This window comes from Dreissena polymorpha, chromosome 9, assembly GCF_020536995.1.
Source record: "Dreissena polymorpha isolate Duluth1 chromosome 9, UMN_Dpol_1.0, whole genome shotgun sequence".
In the NCBI taxonomy this organism is placed as follows: Eukaryota; Metazoa; Mollusca; class Bivalvia; order Myida; family Dreissenidae; genus Dreissena; species Dreissena polymorpha.
In genome coordinates, this window is record NC_068363.1 from 23,849,998 (window position 1) to 23,871,972 (window position 21,975).

The 21,975-nt window shown below is 34.9% G+C and overlaps 2 protein-coding genes across 3 annotated transcripts in view; one reads left to right on the forward strand and one right to left on the reverse strand.

The window, feature by feature from the left end:
- LOC127845419 (deoxynucleoside triphosphate triphosphohydrolase SAMHD1-like) overlaps positions 1–6,691 on the reverse strand; it is an 89,956-nt gene extending 83,265 nt beyond the window's left edge. Inside the window, exon 1 of one of the 2 annotated variants that reach the window (XM_052376319.1) lies at positions 6,576–6,691. The gene's annotated coding sequence lies outside the window, so the exon portion shown is untranslated. The remainder of the gene's footprint in view (positions 1–6,575) is intronic. The other variant, XM_052376320.1, reaches the window with a different exon arrangement.
- A 1-nt stretch (position 6,692) lies between these two features.
- On the forward strand, positions 6,693–21,889 carry LOC127845427 (uncharacterized). Its single transcript, XM_052376330.1, has 3 exons — positions 6,693–6,783; positions 12,951–13,051; positions 15,264–21,889. The coding sequence occupies exons 1-3, from the start codon at positions 6,746–6,748 to the stop codon at positions 16,025–16,027; spliced, it is 903 nt and encodes a 300-aa protein (XP_052232290.1). The 5' UTR covers positions 6,693–6,745; the 3' UTR covers positions 16,028–21,889.
- The last annotated feature ends 86 nt before the right edge of the window (positions 21,890–21,975 follow it).

Consider the following 21,975-nt stretch of genomic DNA (forward strand, 5'->3'; position numbering starts at 1 on the left):
CAAAGTCCCATAACTCTGGAACGACAATTCAGAATTCCGTCAAAAACGAAAGGGGATCAGGGTTTATCAATATTAAGATTGTGTTGAAATTTGAAAAAAATCCATCGAAGGATATTTGAGCTACAGTAGGACATTCAATGAAATCACGAAATTTTGACGAACAAAGTCCCATAACTCTGGAACGACAATTCAGAATTCCGTCAAAAACGAAAGGGGATCAGGGTTTATCAATATTAAGATTGTGTTGAAATTTGAAAAAAATCCATCGAAGGATATTTGAGCTACAGTAGGACATTCAATGAAATCACGAAATTTTGACGAACAAAGTCCCATAACTCTGGAACGACAATTCAGAATTCCGTCAAAAACGAAAGGGGATCAGGGTTTATCAATATTAAGATTGTGTTGAAATTTGAAAAAAATCCATCGAAGGATATTTGAGCTACAGTAGGACATTCAATGAAATCACGAAATTTTGACGAACAAAGTCCCATAACTCTGGAACGACAATTCAGAATTCCGTCAAAAACGAAAGGGGATCAGGGTTTATCAATATTAAGATTGTGTTAAAATTTGAAGAAAATCTGTCAAAGGATATTTGACGTAGCGTACGACATTAACAGACGGACAGACGGACGCGGGGTATACCATAATACGTCCCGTCATAGACGGGCGTATAAAAAAGTACTTCTTGTAGGGTTCATACTTGACATTCATGATGTTCTTATATGCATAACCGAGAATGTTAAATACAAAAAATATATAACTTGTAAATTTTTGCAGGCATCACCAAAATAAAGTAGAAAAACAGACATTTTACAGACATTTTGCGAGTGTGAGAGTTCTAAATTTGAGCCCTGATGTCTGGAATCGAAAGGAAGACAATGTCACAGCAGTTCTGACTACCATTACAGCGATTCTTTTGCCCAATTGACAAAAAGTACCGGTAATTGGGTAAAATATGCGCAAAAACCCTGAAATTGGGAAAATTCTGGTCGTGAAGTCTTCATATTGGGAAATTGATGTATTTAATTTTTTGCTCCCAAATACTTTAAAATTGATAACTTAATGTTGTCAAGTTGTCAATATAATATACTAGTGCTGCAACAATATACCGGTTTATCGGTATATATCGCAATACGCAATCCGCATATTGTATTGCGATACGACTTTCATCATACCGGTACGAACATTTTACAAAAATGCATTCAAATTTCGTCCAGAAAAGCCATTCAAAATAATGATAACAAGGTAAACAAAACAAAGCAGTGTACAAAAAAATTCCGTAAAAATAGCATTCTGAAAGTGTATTATACGAAGTAGCGTTGTTACATCGGAGGATTCGTTCGATGCTTTTGAACAGATTATCGTTGAATTAATTGCGCACAGCTGTAAATGTTTTGTTCGATTCTGAATTGAGCATTATTAAATTTGTATTCGGAATTTCGGAATTACACTTCCAAATTTTAATGCTAATGCGACAATATTTTTTTAGCGTCAAATAAAAAGATCTTTATCCTTTGTCTCAATAAAAAGCGCGCGAAAATTATACAGACATGTAGAACATGGCATGGAAAGTATAATGTATTTTGTGTTGTATAAAAACGGGAACATCACGTCAGGTGAATTACGCGTGTTCAGTGGAAAAACGCCCCGGTTGAACGTTATTTCATCACATCTTTAAATAGTAACGAATGCCAAAATGTATTTGATACTTAAGAAAATTTGCGAATGTTTGTGTTTCTTGTTATTCTTGAGCACATTTATAGTAAATATATACCAGAATTTGCTTTCAAATTGGAATATACGGGATTATCCGGTAATTGGCAAGTTATAATTTTGGTACAAGTTAGCAATATATTGCGATATATTGCAATACGGGTTTTTGAACTGACAATATATTGCAATACGGTTTTTGGCGTATTGTTGCAGCACTATAATATACTAATATTTACTTAGGATCAAGCATGAGAGCCGCATAGGGAAACTAACTATATGTTATTTATATTATATAAAAAAAAATTATTTTTTTAAACCCTCAATTGTAATTTGTGTTACAGCAATTGGGAAATTTGTTGATTTTTCCTAATTGGGAAAAAGCCGTTTTCCGGTACTTTAAGAGCAGCGTTGCTATTGGGAGGCAGCCGGCAGCCCATTTGCCCGCCTCAAATGTTATTAAGGCTGGCTCAAATTTGGAAAAAAATGAAAAAAAATGAGCAAATTTTCAGAACGATGACGAGATATTAAGTATTTGTTTATATACTAACTGTCTGAAACAGAAGAAAACAACTGTAACATATATATATTTTAACTGCTTTCTCATTGGTCGTATCGATATAATTGTCAAATCGCGGAGTGGGTAAAGGGAGTGTATGACTTTGATTCAAGGTCACAAACTGTGACAAAGTCAACATGTCCAAAAGAAGAAAAACAAGATATGTGTTTGTCAGAAACACTCAGGGTTTTCCCCAGGCAATTTAAGCCCCTTGCCGGGGCGCTTGAATTTCGAAATCAGAGTCCCCGGGGCGCTTGAAATTTTCCGACCTGTGTTTTTCAGTGAAAGAAAGTGGAGATTGTAAAAAAAACAATGGTTTCTCTATCAGTGTATCAATATTCCCTCTTGAGTACACAGTACCTACTTTCACAAGTAATCGCCATAAACACCACATGGGGTAATGGATAATCCACTGATACGAGAATAGCATGTCGCGCGTATAGATTATTCTAGCCACATTACACGGTCATTTAAATGCTGACAAGGATGTATCAGGTAACTTTCCAGTCGTCAAACTGTGATGCTCATCGTCTAATCGGTTATGCGAATGCTAATGAGGGCGGGGTTAACTATCGACCATTATTTTTTATTGACGTCGGGCACGATGTAAAAGTTTATCGCAGCTTGATAAGCAAGAATTTGTACCATTTACGTAATAAAAAAGTACATTAAAGACGGTTTCGGGCATCATCCTCACACCTTTTTACTGTAAACAAGTGTTACCTATGACTCTTGTAATTAATACAAGAAATTAACTGAAAGAGGTAAACAAATAATTACTTATAGCGAGTAAGTTGTGCAAATAACTCCCGGTTACAATTATGTGATATCAATTTAATTCTAGTACATGTATATTTCATCATGTCCATTTATAACGTTTTTCTGCCATTTATTCTACACGTAAAGCGTTAAAAAAAATTCGTTGAATTAATTACGCACAATAGTAAATTTTTCGTCCGATAATCATACTGATGATGGCAACCGACTGTAATCCTCGTGAATTTCATGCATAATTCCGTCAAAACATTTATTCAACTTCAGTGTTTAAACAAATTATCGTTAAATTCATAACACAACTGTTAATATTTATTAAAATCTCAAATGGGAATAATTAAATTTGTCATCCAAAACCCTTTCCCGTATGTCGACGTTAACGCGTTTTTAATCCGAAACACACTTCCGAATGTAAATCTTACCGCAACGTTAAAATATTCTTGCTTCAAATTAGTAGTGCAAATTTATTTTGTGTCGAATCTTTTTCTCAATTAAAAAGAGCGCGAAAATTATGCAGCATGTACAATGTCGCGTGTATTGTTTTAAAAAGCACACAACACGTCAGAGGATTGACGCATGTTCAGAGGCAATATTTCATCAAATCTATAAATAGTCACTTAAAATTTATTTGATACTATAGAAAAATGGCAAGGTTTGTTCAAAAGAAATAATTGAGAGCTTTTATCGTAAATATTTACCAGAAAGTGATTTATAAAAACAGAATAAACGGGATTATCGGATAATAAATAGAAACTTGAATAGTAGTAAGTACATGTATGCATTTATAGAGCCGGGTCGAAACGGATGTATTGGAGATTAGTTTGAGTCAGGATTTTACTGTCAGTACGAGAAAGTTTTAAAACAATTAAACAATATAAAAAAGTATATATATTTTTAAATGACAGGAGAATTTTTTTAAGAGTCATAGCGCACCAAATGACGTCTTTCAACGCTGCGTTAAAACGCACCACAGAGCGTTAATTGACACATTAAATTTTTTTTTAAATCAACGTCGGGACACCCCTGCCGAACCACCCCTATCAGACCCGGGGCGCCTGACAAAAATCCTGGGGAAAGCACTGAACATTATGTCCCTTTTTGCGCCTCTTTGAAGATATATATTTGCCTTTGACCTTGAAAGATGACCTTGACCTTTCACCACTCAAAATGTGCAGCTCCATGAGATACACATGCATGCCAAATATCAAGTTGCTATCTTCAATATTGCAAAAGTAATGGCAAATGTTAAAGTTTGATGCAAACACACAAACAAACAAAGCAACAAACCAACAGACAGGGCAAAAACAATATGTCCCCCACTATAGTGGTGGGGGACTTAAAAATACTTTTTCTTTTGTGTTTCGACCAAGAACGATAGTTCGCTGTTAAAGTGATTTTGTTCCAGTTTTGTTAACATTTATCTTTTTACCGGCACCTTGGGATAAGTGCACTTCCCTGTTTCAACAAATTTCATTGATGTTTGGTTTCTCTGCGGAGCTTGGAACCTCCGAACGGTAAGTGGATTAATTTGTAACCACATTTTACATGAGGATGTGTCTTTCATTAAATGAAACTCTTGAGCCCCAAACTCTCCTGATTTGTTCATGATTAAGGTCAGCCTTGGCCAAGGCACAATGCCTTAAATGCTAAAAATATTGAATTGGCACTGCAATGTTTAGCTATGTCCAAATTTTTATTGGAAAAAATTGTCCCAAAGAAGCTTCCTCTAAATCCTAAGATTGCATCAGCTGGAGCAAACTATGCCTGATTTTTTTGGAAAATCTGCATTTCAAACTGTGAAATTTGTAATAAAATTGCTTCCGCTAGGAGAACCTATGCCCAAATTTTTTATTTAGATAAGGCCTCCGCAAGGGGTATTTTGCCAGAACATTTTATCCTAAATTGCCATGGCTAGGGTAACCTATGCCCAAATATTTATTAAGAAAATGCATCGGTAAGGTCCCTTAAGGTTTTTTTGCCTTAACATTTTATCCTAAATTGTCTCCGCTACTATTTACATAAATATCCTCTATTTTAACTGAGCAAAATCATGTTAATTATGTGCCCAAAATCGCACAGAAGCCACGATTTGGCACCTTTATTTCAAAATTCTCCCAGGGAGCACGTCCCCAGACCCCCCTAGCAACTTTGGTGCTCGCACAAGTTGGCCTCCTCAAATAACTCAAAAGCCTACTACAAAGAATCCTATTGACAACGCTGGAGGAAAAAAATCCCTGCATTACTGAAAATGTCCCTTGTTATATTGTCTGCCTCTGGTCAACAAAAAGTAACAGCGATTTTCCTTGTCCAATTGGGAAAAGTACCCGTACCGGTCCGATTGGGAAAAATTGAGTCGTGAAAACCTCAAAATTGGGAAAAATCGAGTCGTGAAATCCTGAAATTGGGAAAATCGCGTCGTGAAAATTGGGTCTTATTGAATACATCATACAGTTCATACTTAATTGAACATACCCATTTAAATAATCATTTGCAGGCATGCCTTAATGACCATTAAGTTATAAAGTTTATATAAATAACAAAATATTATAAAGAACACACCAAATCAATTACTAGTTGTTTTAATCTCTTTTAAAGCAATGTCTCTCTCTTTCATTTTTGTGAAAATTTCAACAATCTTTGATGTTTGATCATCACTCAGTTGCTTGCATCCCTCCCTGCACAGCATCATTATTGCTGTCAATGTGTCCTGTGATAGATGGTTCCGATTGGTTTTTTGGCATAATATTTGCTATTATGACTCATTTCAAACTACGATAAGGTTACAAACCGACGTAAAACAGTACGCTGGCTGCCTGGCAAAAGAACCGGAAACAGTAACAACTCTATTGATTGAATGCGCTGAATAATAAAACCCGAAATTAATCGAGCGCGTGGTTACACACAACTATACGATTTTCTTTGTTCGCTCGCCGAAAGTTGTTTTTTTAACGAAACTTTCTATCGTTTTGATAAAAAATTCGGACGCTGATTGGGATTTTTCCAGATGCCGATTGGGAATTTGGGAATTTTCGCTCGATTGGGAAAGTACCGTTTTGGGAATTTGGGAATTTTCGTTCGATTGGACAAGTACCGTTTACCGGTACTTTATAAAGAAGGAGGAAAATCGCTGCAGTAATGAGAAAGCCCCTATATCAAACAAACCAGAATTTCGCAATAGATCGACAACTGCACCATAAAAACTCCCAAAGAATGCTTTTAGATTGTCTAAAATATGCAGCAAAATTGGATAGATGGTTAAAACCCCTACAGCAGTTTTCGGTAAATTGGCTAAAAACATCGGTCATTTGTACACTCAGAAAAGTAAATGTTATACAATAAGGGAGATGGAACAATTATACAGCGTATTGCAATTAGTTTTAGAACGCCTTTTACATACAGCACGCGAAAACAGATGTCGTGATTTTATTGATTTTAAAAAATGAGCGCCATCACGCGCTTAACTATATGTCTGTAATTTTCGGTTATTTGAATTCAAAATGGCCAGTCGATGATCTAAATCTTTTACCTTTCAAAGTTTTTTTTAATTTCGCGTCTGATTTATGTTGGATCAAACGAAAAACCTTTAAAAATACTTGGAACACAAACAACTGCCACTCTGGGCGCACAGACGATTTCTTTTGCAGAAGGGGGAGAAAACTCTAATCACACCTTATCACAACAACAACAACAACAACAATGTCAATACACAGACAGGCATTTCAACGCTTACATAGGTTTGTTTTCGTCACAACAGCGCAAAGTTCAGGAATGATTTAGACTCGAGAAATTGTTGTTATCGGCAGTGTCTTGCCTTCTTAATACGATGTTGTCATGGTTAACAATGTCTGAGTGGAAGTTAATCCGGACGCACATATTGCGGATAAAATCATGATGTAGATACATTATACAGATCATGTTATAACTTTTATACAATTTTAAAATCAGGTTGGATGTTATGTTAAACTGATGGCATACAGAAGATTTATATGGTTAAACACGTTGTAAGAAAACAAATCATGTGGTTATTAAACTTCAACTTCGTCTAAACAATTGTGAATGAGTATCTTAATAACTAACTCATTTTCTAGCCGAGAAACTTAAGCGAACAGTTTATAAAGTATTGACAGACCTGTACGCTGAAGCGAGCCCCATATTGAAAGTCAACCAAAGGCAGAGTCGTAACATATTTATGTCACGCTATAAATCAAAGACAGTTCATTTTCTTGGATACATTTCTACATATATTGGTGAATTAATATAAATTACTGCATCGGGCATATTTTAAGGTTCACATGTTTCGAATGCATCTTATAATAGATGAAAATTACTCTCATCAGCAATAAATTCACTATTTTGACGCCATTGTCGCTTGTCCCATGACAAGTTTTTATTTGGATACTTTCGGACTTAATTGACATTTTTTGCTGAAATTGTAAACATTATTTTCCTTTTCTGAATTCTATTATGTGTGATTAACAACTTACCTCTGGTGAATTAAATGACTGATTTAAAAGTGAATCAGGTAATTATTAATAATTTTTACCTGAGTTTGTATTTACACTACAATTTGTTTACAAAACAAGCAAGAATAATTTAAAATACCGGGAAATGTCATTCTGAATTTGAAAACACTTGAGCACATGGTATGTTACTAAAAATAGAAATAACGTCATAAGACCATGAAAGCTCGGGAGATTCTCATTTTAAAAATGACTGTCGTATCACTGTTTTTCTCGATATGTTAGAGCAGAAAAGATAAATTTCAAATCTTTAATATAGTATTTTGTGAAAGAATATATATATATATAAGCAGGGATCATAATTTCCCTCAACATCAATCGGTCCGGATTTAAATGGGGAAAAAGTGTCCGAAAATTTATATCCGAAATCATGACAAATTACGTTAAAATATATACAAGTTAAATTCCCTTTTGCATTTTTTAAAACAAAACATACGAGTTTTCTCAATTTGTTTTATCATTTGCTATTTGATTGACATTGGTTGTTTCGTGTGCTGTTTTATCTGACTGTTTTTCATCGTTGTCAATATTATAAGTCTGTTTAAGTCTATACCGATGTTTTAAAACGTTGTCGACTCGATAATAGCTTACAAACATGCACTGAATCAAACAAATGTCTGTGCGTAGATTTGTTACTGACAATAAAAAAGCCAAATAGTTAAGAAATAATTTGTTTACGTTATAGTTTGTTGTCGAATAACCCATGGCCGATTTTTAAGATGCAAAGGGGTTGAAGCACGAGTGATTTGAAACCATGCAACTAAACTTCCGGTCGTGGGTTATTCAACAAAAAACAATAAAGAGCACGAATTATTTCGATTCTAACATGATTTTTACTTAAGATTTATACAATGTATATTATTAATCTTGTGTACTATTTTATGTGAAGTTCGCCCATAAAAATAACTTTCGGCTGATCTGTCTATCAGATCCGCAACTTTTATTTATTTATTACCGAATAAATACGAACACGCTGGTGGAGAATGTATCGGCATATTTGTTTAATTACAGCGCGTGCTTCAAGTGTATAAGGTCCACCCACAATTATTGCAGAATATCTGATTTTCTTCTTTGTTGTTATGAAAGTTTACTGTATCATGCATGAAATGCACAATTTCCACGAGGATAACGTCGAGGTTTTCATCTCCAAAGTAAATGTCAACGATTTTATCCTGGACGAGTACACATAACGGACCGCTTAGTGTGCTAGGTATAAGCCAGTGAAATTATCAATTGATATTATCGCGGGGTTATTCACGCATGACTAATACACAACCGCGCGAATCTTCGCTGCTTGGGGTCATATTTTGATACTAGTCAGCTGACGTGCAATAAGGGTGTCACGATACGCTCACCTTACGATACGATACGTATCGCGGTACTGTGTGTACGATACGTATTGCGTTACGTATCGTCAGATGGAAACAACATACAAACCATTTAAAACCATTTTTCAATTTTATTTTAAGACTTCTACATATGTGTCATACAATATACAAAATACCAGATAATGTCATGCAAGTACACGAATTGACAATTAGTTATTATTATTTACAAATCTAAAACTTTGATTAAATATGAACACGAAATTATGAATATGTTTACAAATACGGACTGCTTTATACTTTATACTTTTACTTCGATAGATTATTTAATTTAAAAATATAACGTGTTTATCAACTAGTCAAAGTGGCTATCTTTGCTTGTACCGTAAGAAACTCCAAGCGCAATTCGTAGAACCAGTCAAATATTGCACCTTGTTTCGTGACGTAGGCGACACAGCACATTTTTGAGTGGTTGAAATTTAATTTAATGGTTTCAAAGAATTTGCCAAATTCTCAGCGGAATCACAAAATTACAGCTCCTGCTTAGAAAACTCGTAGCGACTAAAGTCGTGATATAAAGCAAATGTTTATACGAAATAAACGCCTACCACTTTCTTACTGGTAACACAAAATGTTTCCATATTTTTTCATTAGAAGCTCGCTGGAGGTGATTTCAATTCCACTTCCGCAATTTTTTTTTGGCGAATGACAGTTACTTCCCTTGAAATGCGTCATAGAAAATGCCGTACCGTACCGTACCGTTCGAACTCGGAAGCGTATCATGAACCGTACCGAGGGGAGACTATTACGATATACCGTCCCACGGAGTACCATAACACCCTTAACGTGCAATAAACTGGTCCTGACCGGTTTATAGACTGCAGATAATGGTTTATCACACCTAATCGAGATAAGAATGAAATTAGGGTGTGCACTGTGTAATCGATCTCATGACATGGGAATTTTAGCAAACAGAATCAGACCGACTGTTTGGGATTTTCAATCGGTCTTTCATGACCTCAATCGGTCTAGGACCGACAAAACCGAAAAAAATATGATCCCTGTATATAAGTTAAATGTGAAAAATGTCAATCTTTCTGATCAAGTGGTTGATTTGGGCCCATAACTGCATTTTAAAGCTATTTTGGACCAGTGTTTGTTAACTGTCAACTTTTTGGGAATTTCTGGTTGACTTACCTAATGGTGTTGGTCCATAACTTTAAAGTAGCGCCAGTCAAAATAATAAAAAGCGACATTTAAAGTTGTGGTAGCCAGAACTATAAACTCATTTTAGGTCTGGCTGAGGCGCGTCGGAAGCAAATTGACATTGGGGCGGCGGAGGGGATGGGTATGGGAGGGGGTATCCCCTCCCGTTGGTGGGGGTCCGGAGCCTCCCCCGGATTATTTGTTCAAATTTTAGCATCAAATGGCGCATTCTGGTGCATTTTTATGCCTGATACCGGACCGTATACACGTCTATTGCAGGCATATTCTGAATGACAAAAGTTGTGACAGACAGACAATCGATGGAGAAGTGATCTCTATATGTTGCCGTTTGTACTTTGTAGCAGGCGACACAACGATAGGGATCATTGTGGGTTAAAATAACATTCTTCGGAATTGTTTTCCCGCAATTCCGTTTTGGAAATTTGAAATTAGTTTGTTTGGATAGACATATTGAAATGACGCAAAAGTGGTAAAAACATTAAATAAGTTTTTAAGAATTATCGATTTACTTTGAGTTATTACAATTAATTCAGGAATCTTGAGGTATCTTTAATTTTGTGATAATTAAGGACTATTGGATATCGGCACATGAATTTTTTTTTGTTTCATGTCATACTTTCCTTTATATTGATAAAAAGAAGCAAAGGCTTAGATCATACCAACAATTAAAGATTGCCAGGTTTAATTACTCAAGAATAAAGGGATTATTGTTATAAAAGAGATTGATCAATTAACAACATAATTGACACGTAAACTACAGCAGGCGGTTGATGGCAAACAACAATACAGGTGTCATAACGGCGAAGACGTGATTACCTTGCTTTGTGGTAAAGATATTTTCAAATATACGGGTATTGAAACGGAAAAAAAATTGTTTAAAAAGTCTTTGCCAAAATTCCTTTTTGCCGAAAATATAAGGGCGGCGGCCGCTGCTCCTGCCACCCCAGCTCCGACGCCTCTGTGGCTACCATAACTGAAAATGTCCCTTTTTACATTTGTATCCTTCGTGACAAATTTATGGGAAAATCTTTTAAGTCTAACTGATGTAGTTTAATATCAACAGTCACCTTCAAAACTCTCCAACAGTTTTTTATGCAGCACCGACAGAAATAGATTCCATTATGTGAAAGATGGTTATTGTTTACTTATTATCCCCCGCCATAGGCGGAGGGATATTGTTTTGGCGTTGTCCCTCCGTCCATCTTTCCGTTCGTCCGGAGCCATATCTTGGAAGTGCTTTGGCGGATTTCATTGAAACTTGGTATGAGTATATATATGGATAAGAGGATGATGCACGCCTAACAACATTGTACACCATCTGTTAATAACAGAGTTATGACCCTTTGTATCTTGAAAAAAATGCTTTTTTGTGTGTCAAATATAACACTTTTGTGTACAGAAGCATATTGGCGGGGGATATCAAATAAACGAATTTGCTTATGATGAGTATACTTTTTGCAAAATACTGTCTAACATACCTTTTTACAATTGTTTAATTACAAAATATTGTGTTTATAGTCTAAATTGAATCCATTTATAAAATTATAATCATCCAGCATTTAACACTCATGGGGACTTTTAGTATATTTTCAGTTATCAAAAAAGTGCTTTTCCGTTAAAAAAGATTCTTTGAAGATTTCACTGGCTGGTACTTGTTGAGGGAACACACTATACCGTACTTTTAATTCAAAGCAAAAGAAATAAAAGATTAAACATTAAAGGAACTTGTTCACTGTGAATCCTGGACATTTGTTTGTACGATGTTTTGACTACGCGCAGGGCTCGAAATTAACACTCGCACACTCGCAAAATGCGAGTAAAAAATACGGATTGCGAGTTAAGTTTTAAGCCACTAGTATTTTTTTGCGAGTAAATAAATAGTGAAAAGCAATGAGTAGGTATAATGCTGCTCGACGTCATGATCGCTAAATCTTAGGTCAATTTATAGAACGCCCAAGTACCCTTATGCGTAAGCGCGCACCTTGTATGTAGACTGGTATATACAGATACGTGGATGGTATTGGTACAAAGGAAGTGAAACAGTCGACTACATTGTATTCACTTTATTACCACAGATGGAAATAACACAAAATATACATAATACAAAAGATTAAGCAAAGTTAACCGTTTAGTTAGGAAAAACAGGTTTTTAATCCTTCTACGAAAACAGTGAATTAATGGGAAAAATACCTTAAAATAAGACTAAAACTTGTTGTAGATGAAGATGGTCAATCAACCTGATGTGGGTCCTTATGGTCCAAGGAACTGATATCTTTGTATGGTTGCAGAAATAAAATGTGTATACATGTTAAGTACTTTTATTTTGTTTAAATAGTACTAAACTAATGTCCAAGGTTTTTGTATGTTTCCATCAAAATTTGCAAGAATGTTTTTAATTTTGCGAGTTGGTATTAAAGCTGCTTGCTATTTTTGGCAAGTAGAAAAAAAAGTTAAATTCGAGCCCTGACGCGGACATTTCTTAGTAAATTATTTTGACAACCCGACAATGATTCGTATGCAATAGTTTGACAGCCCAACATTGGTTCCTGATTATTGCTATTAAAAACTGCGACTAAAATGTAAACATCGGCATCATGCAAAAATGGGCCTAAGGACAAATCCACAGAGTGTAGCACCAGATATTCCCCTGTATCCGAATACTGTAATGAGGAGCTATACTGTCTGCTACTGAGACCCCGAAACCTTGTTTGGCTTTATAATGGACAGGATTGCTCCAAATCAGAATTCACAAATGTGCATGATCATAAACATGTGTTTGTTTGAAGGTACACATTTTTGTCATGACTTACTAGTAAACTGTATTTACAGGGCCTACCCATCCCTGAATTTGATGATCCATGTAAACAATGACAGGACAGGTGTACAAGTCGTCTTGCCTGGTCTGCGATATGATGATATTGACCACACAGGTAGGGTACTGTTGCAGAGTTTGAAATAAAAGGAACCTGTTCGCAATTTGTTTGAAAAATGTCATTAAAGGGACTGTCAACCACGAAAGACGAAAAAAGGAAAGTACTAAAATACCGTGTTTTTTTTACAAATTTTAGTTTATATTGATTAAAATATCACGACTAGTATATTACATTACTTGAAAAAAGTTCATATTTTAAGTATATTTGGTAATACAATTTTGCGATGTGAAATCGAAAGTACATCGCGAAAATAGGTGACATAACGATATACACACTAAAAATAACCCAAGTAGATTGATCATTTTATATATAAAATATATACAATTCACTACTCATGCACAAATTGCATTCCTGGGTTTACCACGTGAAGATGATGATCAATCATCGGTCGTTATTGATTGTGGGCTGGTAGTTACCTGGTAGACACACCCAGTAAAATTTATTACCAAATATTCTGAAAATATGAAAACTTAACAACGTTTTTGAAGTCATGTAATATACCAGTCGGGATATTTTAATCAATATAAACTAATAAATGCAAAAAAGCACGGTATTTTACAACTTGTCTTTTCTTCATCATATTGGATGACAGTGCCTTTAAATTAATTTACTATCTAAACTGTAGTATTTTGAACTATTATTGTTTGAATAATTACAGACAATAGGACAAAGATAAAATATTTTAAAATGTGCCTGCCCTGGGGTTTGAACATGTGACCTCTAGAAGTAAAGCTTAACGTTCTACCAATACACCATGCAGACTTTTGAATCTGGATGGTAGTTTTTACTTTTTTTTCTAAATTATGGATGAACAAGACTATTGTCAAGCAATATGGTCCCCTACCGGTGAAACTTTACCATTTTCAGCAATATTTCTAGTCTATTTGTTGCCATAGCAACCAGAATTCTTGACGTAGGAACAAAATGAAATGACGTGCATAATCACCATATTGCCATCTTAAAATTATCTATCCATGTTTCAAGTTTCATGAAAAAATATGAAGAACTTTTTAAGTTATCACAGGATCCACAATTTTCAGCAATATTTCTAGTCTATTTGTTGGCATAGCAACCAGAATTCTTGACGTAGGAACAAAATGAAATGACATGCATAATCTCCATGTTGCCATTTTCAAATTTCATGAAAAAAAAGAAAAACTTTTAAAGTTATTGCAGGATCCAGAAAAGAGTGACAGACTCACAACACACAGAGTGCAAACCATAAGTCCCAGCTGGTGTCACCGATAGGGGACAAAAAGCATTACAAACACTATATTATTTTTCCTATTTCCTGAACTTGTTGAATAAAATATGGTTTGATATGACAACACGTGCCAGATCCTATATTTATTTTTCCAATTTCGATTGATGATTATGTATTTAATTTTTTCTCAGTCAGGGGTGTTATTTTGCTTTTTTGAATGTAATGCATCTTTTTGTTTTTGAGTTATGACAATTTTTTTTAGTTTGCCAAATTGTGCACTAGTCCCTTTAACATGTTCGCCATGGCTTCCCGCATAATTTTTTAAATAGTTGTCACAGAAAATTTAAGGGTCAAATACAGATTGTAAGGGCCATTTGCTACTGGGCTAATTTCCATCACAGCCCTTGAGCAACATTTTTTTATGTACATCTTAATTGAGGGTTTTCATCAAATAGATAAAAGATAGACAAAATAATAATTTTCAAAAATGTGATAAATTAAAATAGAATATATAATTATATTTTATCACATGCCATACCCTGTTTCCCATGTAATATAACCATTACGAATATTTTTATCTAACACGTGTAATATACTTTTTAAGCGTTTTCATTGGCTTAGTTTTCATTTGATTGACCATTCGCATTTTGTTATCTTTCTGAAATGACGTTGCAACGTCAAATGACGTCACGAAATGTAAACAACATTCGGGATTTATCATTATGTTTGCATAAATATTTATTTAATTTGCTCATTTAAAAGCATGTGATAAAAAAGATCTGACACTCGTCATACCATATTTTATTAAACTCGTCCAGGAAATTTGTTAGTTAGTTAGCCAAAGGCTCGCTTACTAACAAAATTGCTTAACTCGTTTAATAAAATATGGTACATGTATGATGTGCCAGATCCTATACAATGTATATATTTGACCATGCAATATTATACCTCTGCATAGTAATGGTAAAAAGTAATACTAACGTTGTTATACTTTAACACTTTCAGGTCAACCAAACATAGTAAAAGTGTTTGACATCATGAGTCATGTGGAGACAGCAGCGTTCGGCTACGATCCATCGTTTCTAGACTACCTCGCCATCCGACAACAAAACCTTAGAATCTTTGTCAAGGCCCTTGTTATGGAAATTGACAGCAGTTTCTACGAAACCACGACTCCAAAAGCTCCTCTGGATACCCGTGTGCAGCTGCATGACGTTGGAAATCGGACATTTACGACTCTAAACGAAATATACTGTGGCGGCAAGTTGAGACCGTCAATTCGATCGAGGAGTGTGTACGCGATCGTTAACAAAAACACCAGTATTATTGAACCATTACCCGATTGGTGGAAAAATCGTTTCGAGGGGCACATAGTGTCGAAGCCAAAGAAACTTTTAGTGGAAGCTGTTAAGAAATGCGCTCCAATACATAAGAACACGTTTATTGTTCCTTTGGGGGATACAGACCACAATGAGCGCACAAGATGTGCCTCGTATCTGCGCTACTTCACGGAAAACACCAGCATTGCCTCGCGATTGGCGCTGCTCAAGCATCTCAAGTCCTCCTTCTACGAGTTTCATATCAAGCGTCTGTCCATGCTGTATTATGGGCCAACGAGTTGGGGGGATCAGCTGACCTCTGAGACTTGGCAAGGGGACAATCCCTTGCAAATCATGTGCGAGATTAGCAAGGAGGGCGTTCCCACGTGGTTTGGAATCATGGAATTGCATGAGAATGTTTTCGGTCTTCCCGAATTGAAAACTAAGTAAAATGTTCACAGCTTTTCGAACTGAAAACAGAATAAAGACTTAACAATTGAAAACTTAGCAACATGTTAACAAATATCCAATTCTTAAAACAAAAAAAAGATGGTAAGTACTTTCCAAACATTAAAACCTAACAAAAATATGCATGGCTAACAATAAAGTTATGTCATTGAAAATTCTGTTCATTTGCGTGATGCAGTATACGCTACCCTGTGATTTATATGTCCACAAAAACCACCAGCAGCAACATAATTCAGGGATAGTAGCATTCTTAGTTGTTTATTGCTGATTATATCATGTGCATGTCAATCATTTGAGCTGCATTCTAAGAAAACTGGACTTAATGCATGAGCATAAAGTGTCGTCCCAGATTGGCCTGTGCAAATTGGGGAAACACTTTCTGACTACACTTGATTTTTGGTATAAAGAGTATTCATTTAAAATAAAAATAGCTTAAAAAGCAGAATATTTAAGCTTTTTTATGGGAAAACTGGGCATCAATATTCATAGCAACACAATTCTGACTCGCTATTCTTATACATAATATAGGGTAGCCATAATGAAATATATGAGCCTGTGTCTGGGAAACGGAACTTAACCCTTTCAGTGCGGGAACCGAATTTTTTAAGGCCTTTGCAAACAGTTTGAATCTAGATGAGACGCCACAGAACGTGGCGTCTCATCAGGATCCAAACTGTTTGCTATTCTGATAGTATTCTTTGAAAAAAAATCGAAGAAAATGCTAATTTTAGAAATTCAGCAGACGACATTTTAGCAGACGACAAATTTCCCAGCATGCAAAGGGTTAAGCTAGGAAGACACTTTGCGTTCATGCATTAAGCACTGTTTTCCCTGAGTGACGCTCATATATTGTCAGTGTGGATTTTGACAATGGTATGAACATTAGCAGGCAAAAGGTGACAATACAAGTTAAATTATTGAGTACTTTTTTTACAAGGGGTGTTAGAATCCATGACTGACTCTTATAACATGGGTATTTTTTTCTTTTTAACCTGTTAAATGTTATTGCATAATTACCATTTTACTTGTGTGATGTGAATGTGTGCAAATATTGTAAATTATTGGAAGGTAATTATATTTTTTTAAATCTGTATACATTTCAATAGCAACTTGCGAGTTATTTGATACTTAGTTACTAAAACAATATAATCAGGAAGGAAGTTTGACTTATAATTGTGTCCAAATGTGTTGTCCATGGATAAGTTTTCTTTTTTCCGTATCACTTTAGTTAATTAACATGTTTTTTTATAGAGATTGTATCTGAAAATTTGAATGTTTAACATTAACCAAATACTTCATAGTGTTGATTTTAAGATTGTGTTTTTTGCAAAGCTAAATTGTGTTTCCTTTGTTGTTTGCAGAATGAAAAAATGGGCATTACATGTATTTGTTGAATGTATTTAACTATGTATATATTTGATAATACAATATTGTAAATGAAATTGATACAAGGTGTCATTTTACAAATTTATAATGTAATGATATTCTTGTATAGCCTTCTTTCCTATCTATTCATCCAACCCTATAATTTTGGCCACCCCATTATTTTGGTAATTATGACATATTTCTGATAAAACTGAAGTGAGTTGTGCTTATTTAAAAAAAATCTATAACATAGATGTTGTATTTTGGTTAAAAACATGTGAATTTTTGATTGTTATAGGGAAAAATTAATTTAAGGTAAACATTAACAAAAATCAGCTACACACGCTGTGTAAATACCAATAATTCTGAAAATATTAACTTTTAAACAGTATTTTTTTGTGTATTAGTCAATAAGAATATTTATTTAATGATTTATATCCAAATAACTTCAAAAGTTTTATGTTTTCCTATAAAAATGATGACTGAACAGATTAATAGGAAAGATACCAACACATCAGGGTTGCTAGGGTGCCCACTTAGAATAGGCCTGTTACTAAGGAAATACCTCCGTTGTAAATTATTTTGCCATTCTTTTGTGGGGAAGATATAAAATGTATAATTAAATGTCTCACTTATGCTGAAAATCTTTTCATTCAGTAGAAAAAGTCAATTTCGCTCTTAAGTGGCCGAATATACAGGAAAAGAGGATATGTAGATTGTAATAATGCAATTTGTGATAATGGTGTATTTGGTGCATTTTGGTGTTTTGATGAACATTTTTTATGTTCAATGTCAACAGACAGGCATTGAAAAGACCATGTTTAAGTTCATTTGCCAGGAATTCAATTTGTTTTTATTGACTTCCAGTATTTAACCCTTACAATGCGGGAACCGAATTTTTAAGGCCGTTGCAAACAGTTTGGATCCAGATGAGACGCCACAGAACGTGGCGTCTCATCAGGATCCAAACTGTTTGCTATTCTGATAATATTCTTTGAAAAACATCGAAGAAAATGCGAACTTTATAAATTCAGCAGACAACATTTTAGCAGACGACAAATTTCCCAGCATGCATAGGGTTAATACTATAAGCATGTAAATTCTAATCTGACCTTCATGCAGGAATAATAGTAAGTTCATTGCGATGAAAATTTTTATTCTTAGTGATTTTTTTGGACACGCCTCAATGAAAGACTACCTCATGGAAAATAATGTCATGTCATTGTTTAACATGTTAAAGGACAAAAGTTTGTTTAAATCGGCTTAACCACATCCATAAGATTTTCTACAATTAATGTCCAAGCTATATGAAAGACAATTTTGTCAAATGTACAGATGTCCATCAGTATGGGAATAGATCCCGATTTAATTTTTATGTACCTCAAGTTGATGGCTTTACTAGTTCTTCATTTTACTACAATGGTATTACGGATTGGAATGCATTACCCGATAATATAAAGTCCATCGAATCGAAATTTACTTTAAAGAAACTTGTTAAGACACATCTATTAAATGATATGAAGGTAGACGAGAATTCCATGTATTTTTACTTTTAGATTTGTTTTATTTTTATGTAATTCATTATTTTTATGTTTTTTATTCGTGTCAGTGTATTATCATGTCAACTTTTGAAAGATTCACTTAATTCGTAGAAGAAATCATGTGTAGGATCATGTCGATTATATATTAAGAACTGAAAAACAATATATTTATAGTCACGTATAAGATCTGTTCGACTAAATCCAGGGACCCCGTTGGAAATAAGCTTTTTCATGTTTATATGTCTAAGCTTTACGGGTTATCCTGTGTATACATCATGTCGTAATCTTATTTGGATCTGTGATAAATGGCACCATTCATGTAATGCATGTTTCTGAATATGATAATAATGCAATCTATACGTTACTTATTGCCTTGATTGCATTGAATTGTAAATTGCTTGACATGTATGCACAAATAAAACAAACAAACAAAAAAAAAATATCGGAAGTAATTTGAGAGCCAATAATTTAGGCCTATAGTATTGAGTGAAATTTTGCCAGCTTTACTACAATATAAAACATAGTTCAGTACTATATCTTTTGAAATAAATTTGTGTACCTCTTGTCACCAAGAATAGTGAAAATACCATGCATTTCTGTCTGTAGATTTAAGTATATATGATGGAGATTTAGTATACTTTTCAATTTACAACATTCAAACTTAAAACCATTGTTCCTTATGATATGAAAATGGGTTGTATGCTATTTATACCAGCCAGCATAGCTCCAGCCCAGCCTATGCATCCACACAGTCTCATCAGGTCAAGCTAAACTGTTCGCTTTAAGTCAAGCTTTGCTTCCTGGTCTCATTCGTGGCCAGGGTAGCTCCTGTGTAGACTGTGTAAATGTGCACATGACATAAGACCCATTTGTGCATGACGATTGTCATATTAATTTTGTCCAAACTGTTATTATGCCCCCCTTCGAAGAAGAGGGGGTATATTGTTATGCACATGTCGGTCGGTCAGTCCGTCGGTCCGTCCTTCCACCAAATGGTTTCCGGATAATAACTCAAGAACGCTTACACCTAGGATCATGAAACTTCATTGGTACATTTATCATGACTTGAAGATGACCCCTATTGATTTTCAGGTCACTAGGTCAAAGATCACGGTGACTCGACACAGTAAAATGGTTTCCTGATGATAACTCAAAAACACTTACGCCTAGGATCATGAAACTTCATAGGTACATTGATCATGACTCGCAGATGACCCCTATTGATTTTCAGGTCACTAGGTCAAAGGTCACGGTGACTCGAACCAGTAAAATGGTTTCCGGATGATAACTCAAGAACGCTTACACCTAGGATCATGAAACTCCATAAGTACAATGATCATGACTCGCAGATGACCCCTATTGATTTTCAGGTAACTAGGTCAAAGGTCAAGGTCACGGTGACTCGAACCACTTAAATGGTTATCGGATGATAACTCAAGAATGCCTAGGCCTAGGATCATGAAACGTCATAGGTACATTGATCATGACTCGCAGATGACCCCTATTGCTTTTCAGGTCACTAGGTCAAGGTCAAGGTCACCGTGACTCGACACAGTAAAATGGTTTCCGGATGATAACTCAAGAAAGCTTACGCCAAGGTGAATATGTCCCGAAATTAGACAGTGAAAACCAAGATTTGGTCAGGGAAAAGTCAGTGAATTTTATTTCATCAGGTTGGTGGCAACCCTGATAAACTACATAGCAACTTCATATTTGGCTTACTGGGGGGCAAAGTGTTTCTCAAAGAAATCTTGTTAATAATTGTGCTACGTTAAGAAATGTTATTTGCATTAAAAAACGTCCATTACTTTACGGTGAGTATTTCAACCTGCTCAATATTACGACAGGCGGTGTCAACGTAGGGGGTTGATCTTCGTTGCTACTCCACTGTGACAAGCTCTAGTTTTGTCGTCTGTCACATTATGTAGCTCCAGCCATGATGATGTTGTGATGCCTGAATGTATGTGTCACGTTCTGAGAAAACTGGGCATAATGCCTGTGCGAAAAGTGTTGTCCCAGATTAGCCTGTGCAGTCCGCACAGGCTAATCAGGGACGACACTTTCCGCCTTAACTAGATTTTTGCTAAGAAGAGACTTTCTTTAAACAGGAAATATCATAAAAGCGGAAAGCGTCATCCCTGATTAGCCTGTGCACAGGCTAATCTGGTACAACACTTTATGCACATGCATTATGCCCAGTTTTCTCAGAACAAGGCACATATGAATTTTATATTTCCCTGACATTACCCATTTCAATTACAGTTATAATTTCTTACAATACAGTTAAGCCTTTACCACTCAGATACATATTTTAATGTAGTTCCTTAGAAAGTTAAATTTAATTTGATACCTTTTTTACAAATGTTTACACATTTGTAGTTCCTTAGAAAGTTAAATTTAATTAAATACCTATTTTACTAGATTAAAGTTTTCAAGGCTTCATTTCCAACCATAAGATACTGATGAGCAGCAAACAGCATATAACCTGAACAGACTCAGAGTTACTCGCAGGCTGTTCATGTTTTATGCTGTTTGCACATAGCCATTTCACTTTGCTTCTGAGTGGGAAAGGGTTAATTCAGTGTGCTGTGGTAAATAAATAGAATAATGATACCAATTGTAATTACAATCAGTGTTTTTATATTCTGATTATAAATCTCAGAATCTTTTGTGAATTATTTATGTGCACAATGAGCAATGAAAATTACATGTATTGCTATCATGGTAAGGCTGGCCACGCTGTATTACACCTAAATTTACCTCGAATTAGCCAAGTTTAACAATTATTAACAAATATATTAAATTGTGGTGTTTTTTGCATTTAAATATGTTTATGAAATGACTAGTTTTGTGTGTGTGTTGTGTTGGTTGTATTATTTGTTTAGCATTCAATATGTACTAGTGCTGAAAGTTCAAACAAAATAAACATAAAAACTTTGTACTTGTATATGTCAATCTTTAAAACACGGTATATTAGAAAATGATAAGCCAACACTTCTTTTTTCAATCGTTTTAAGTTACCTT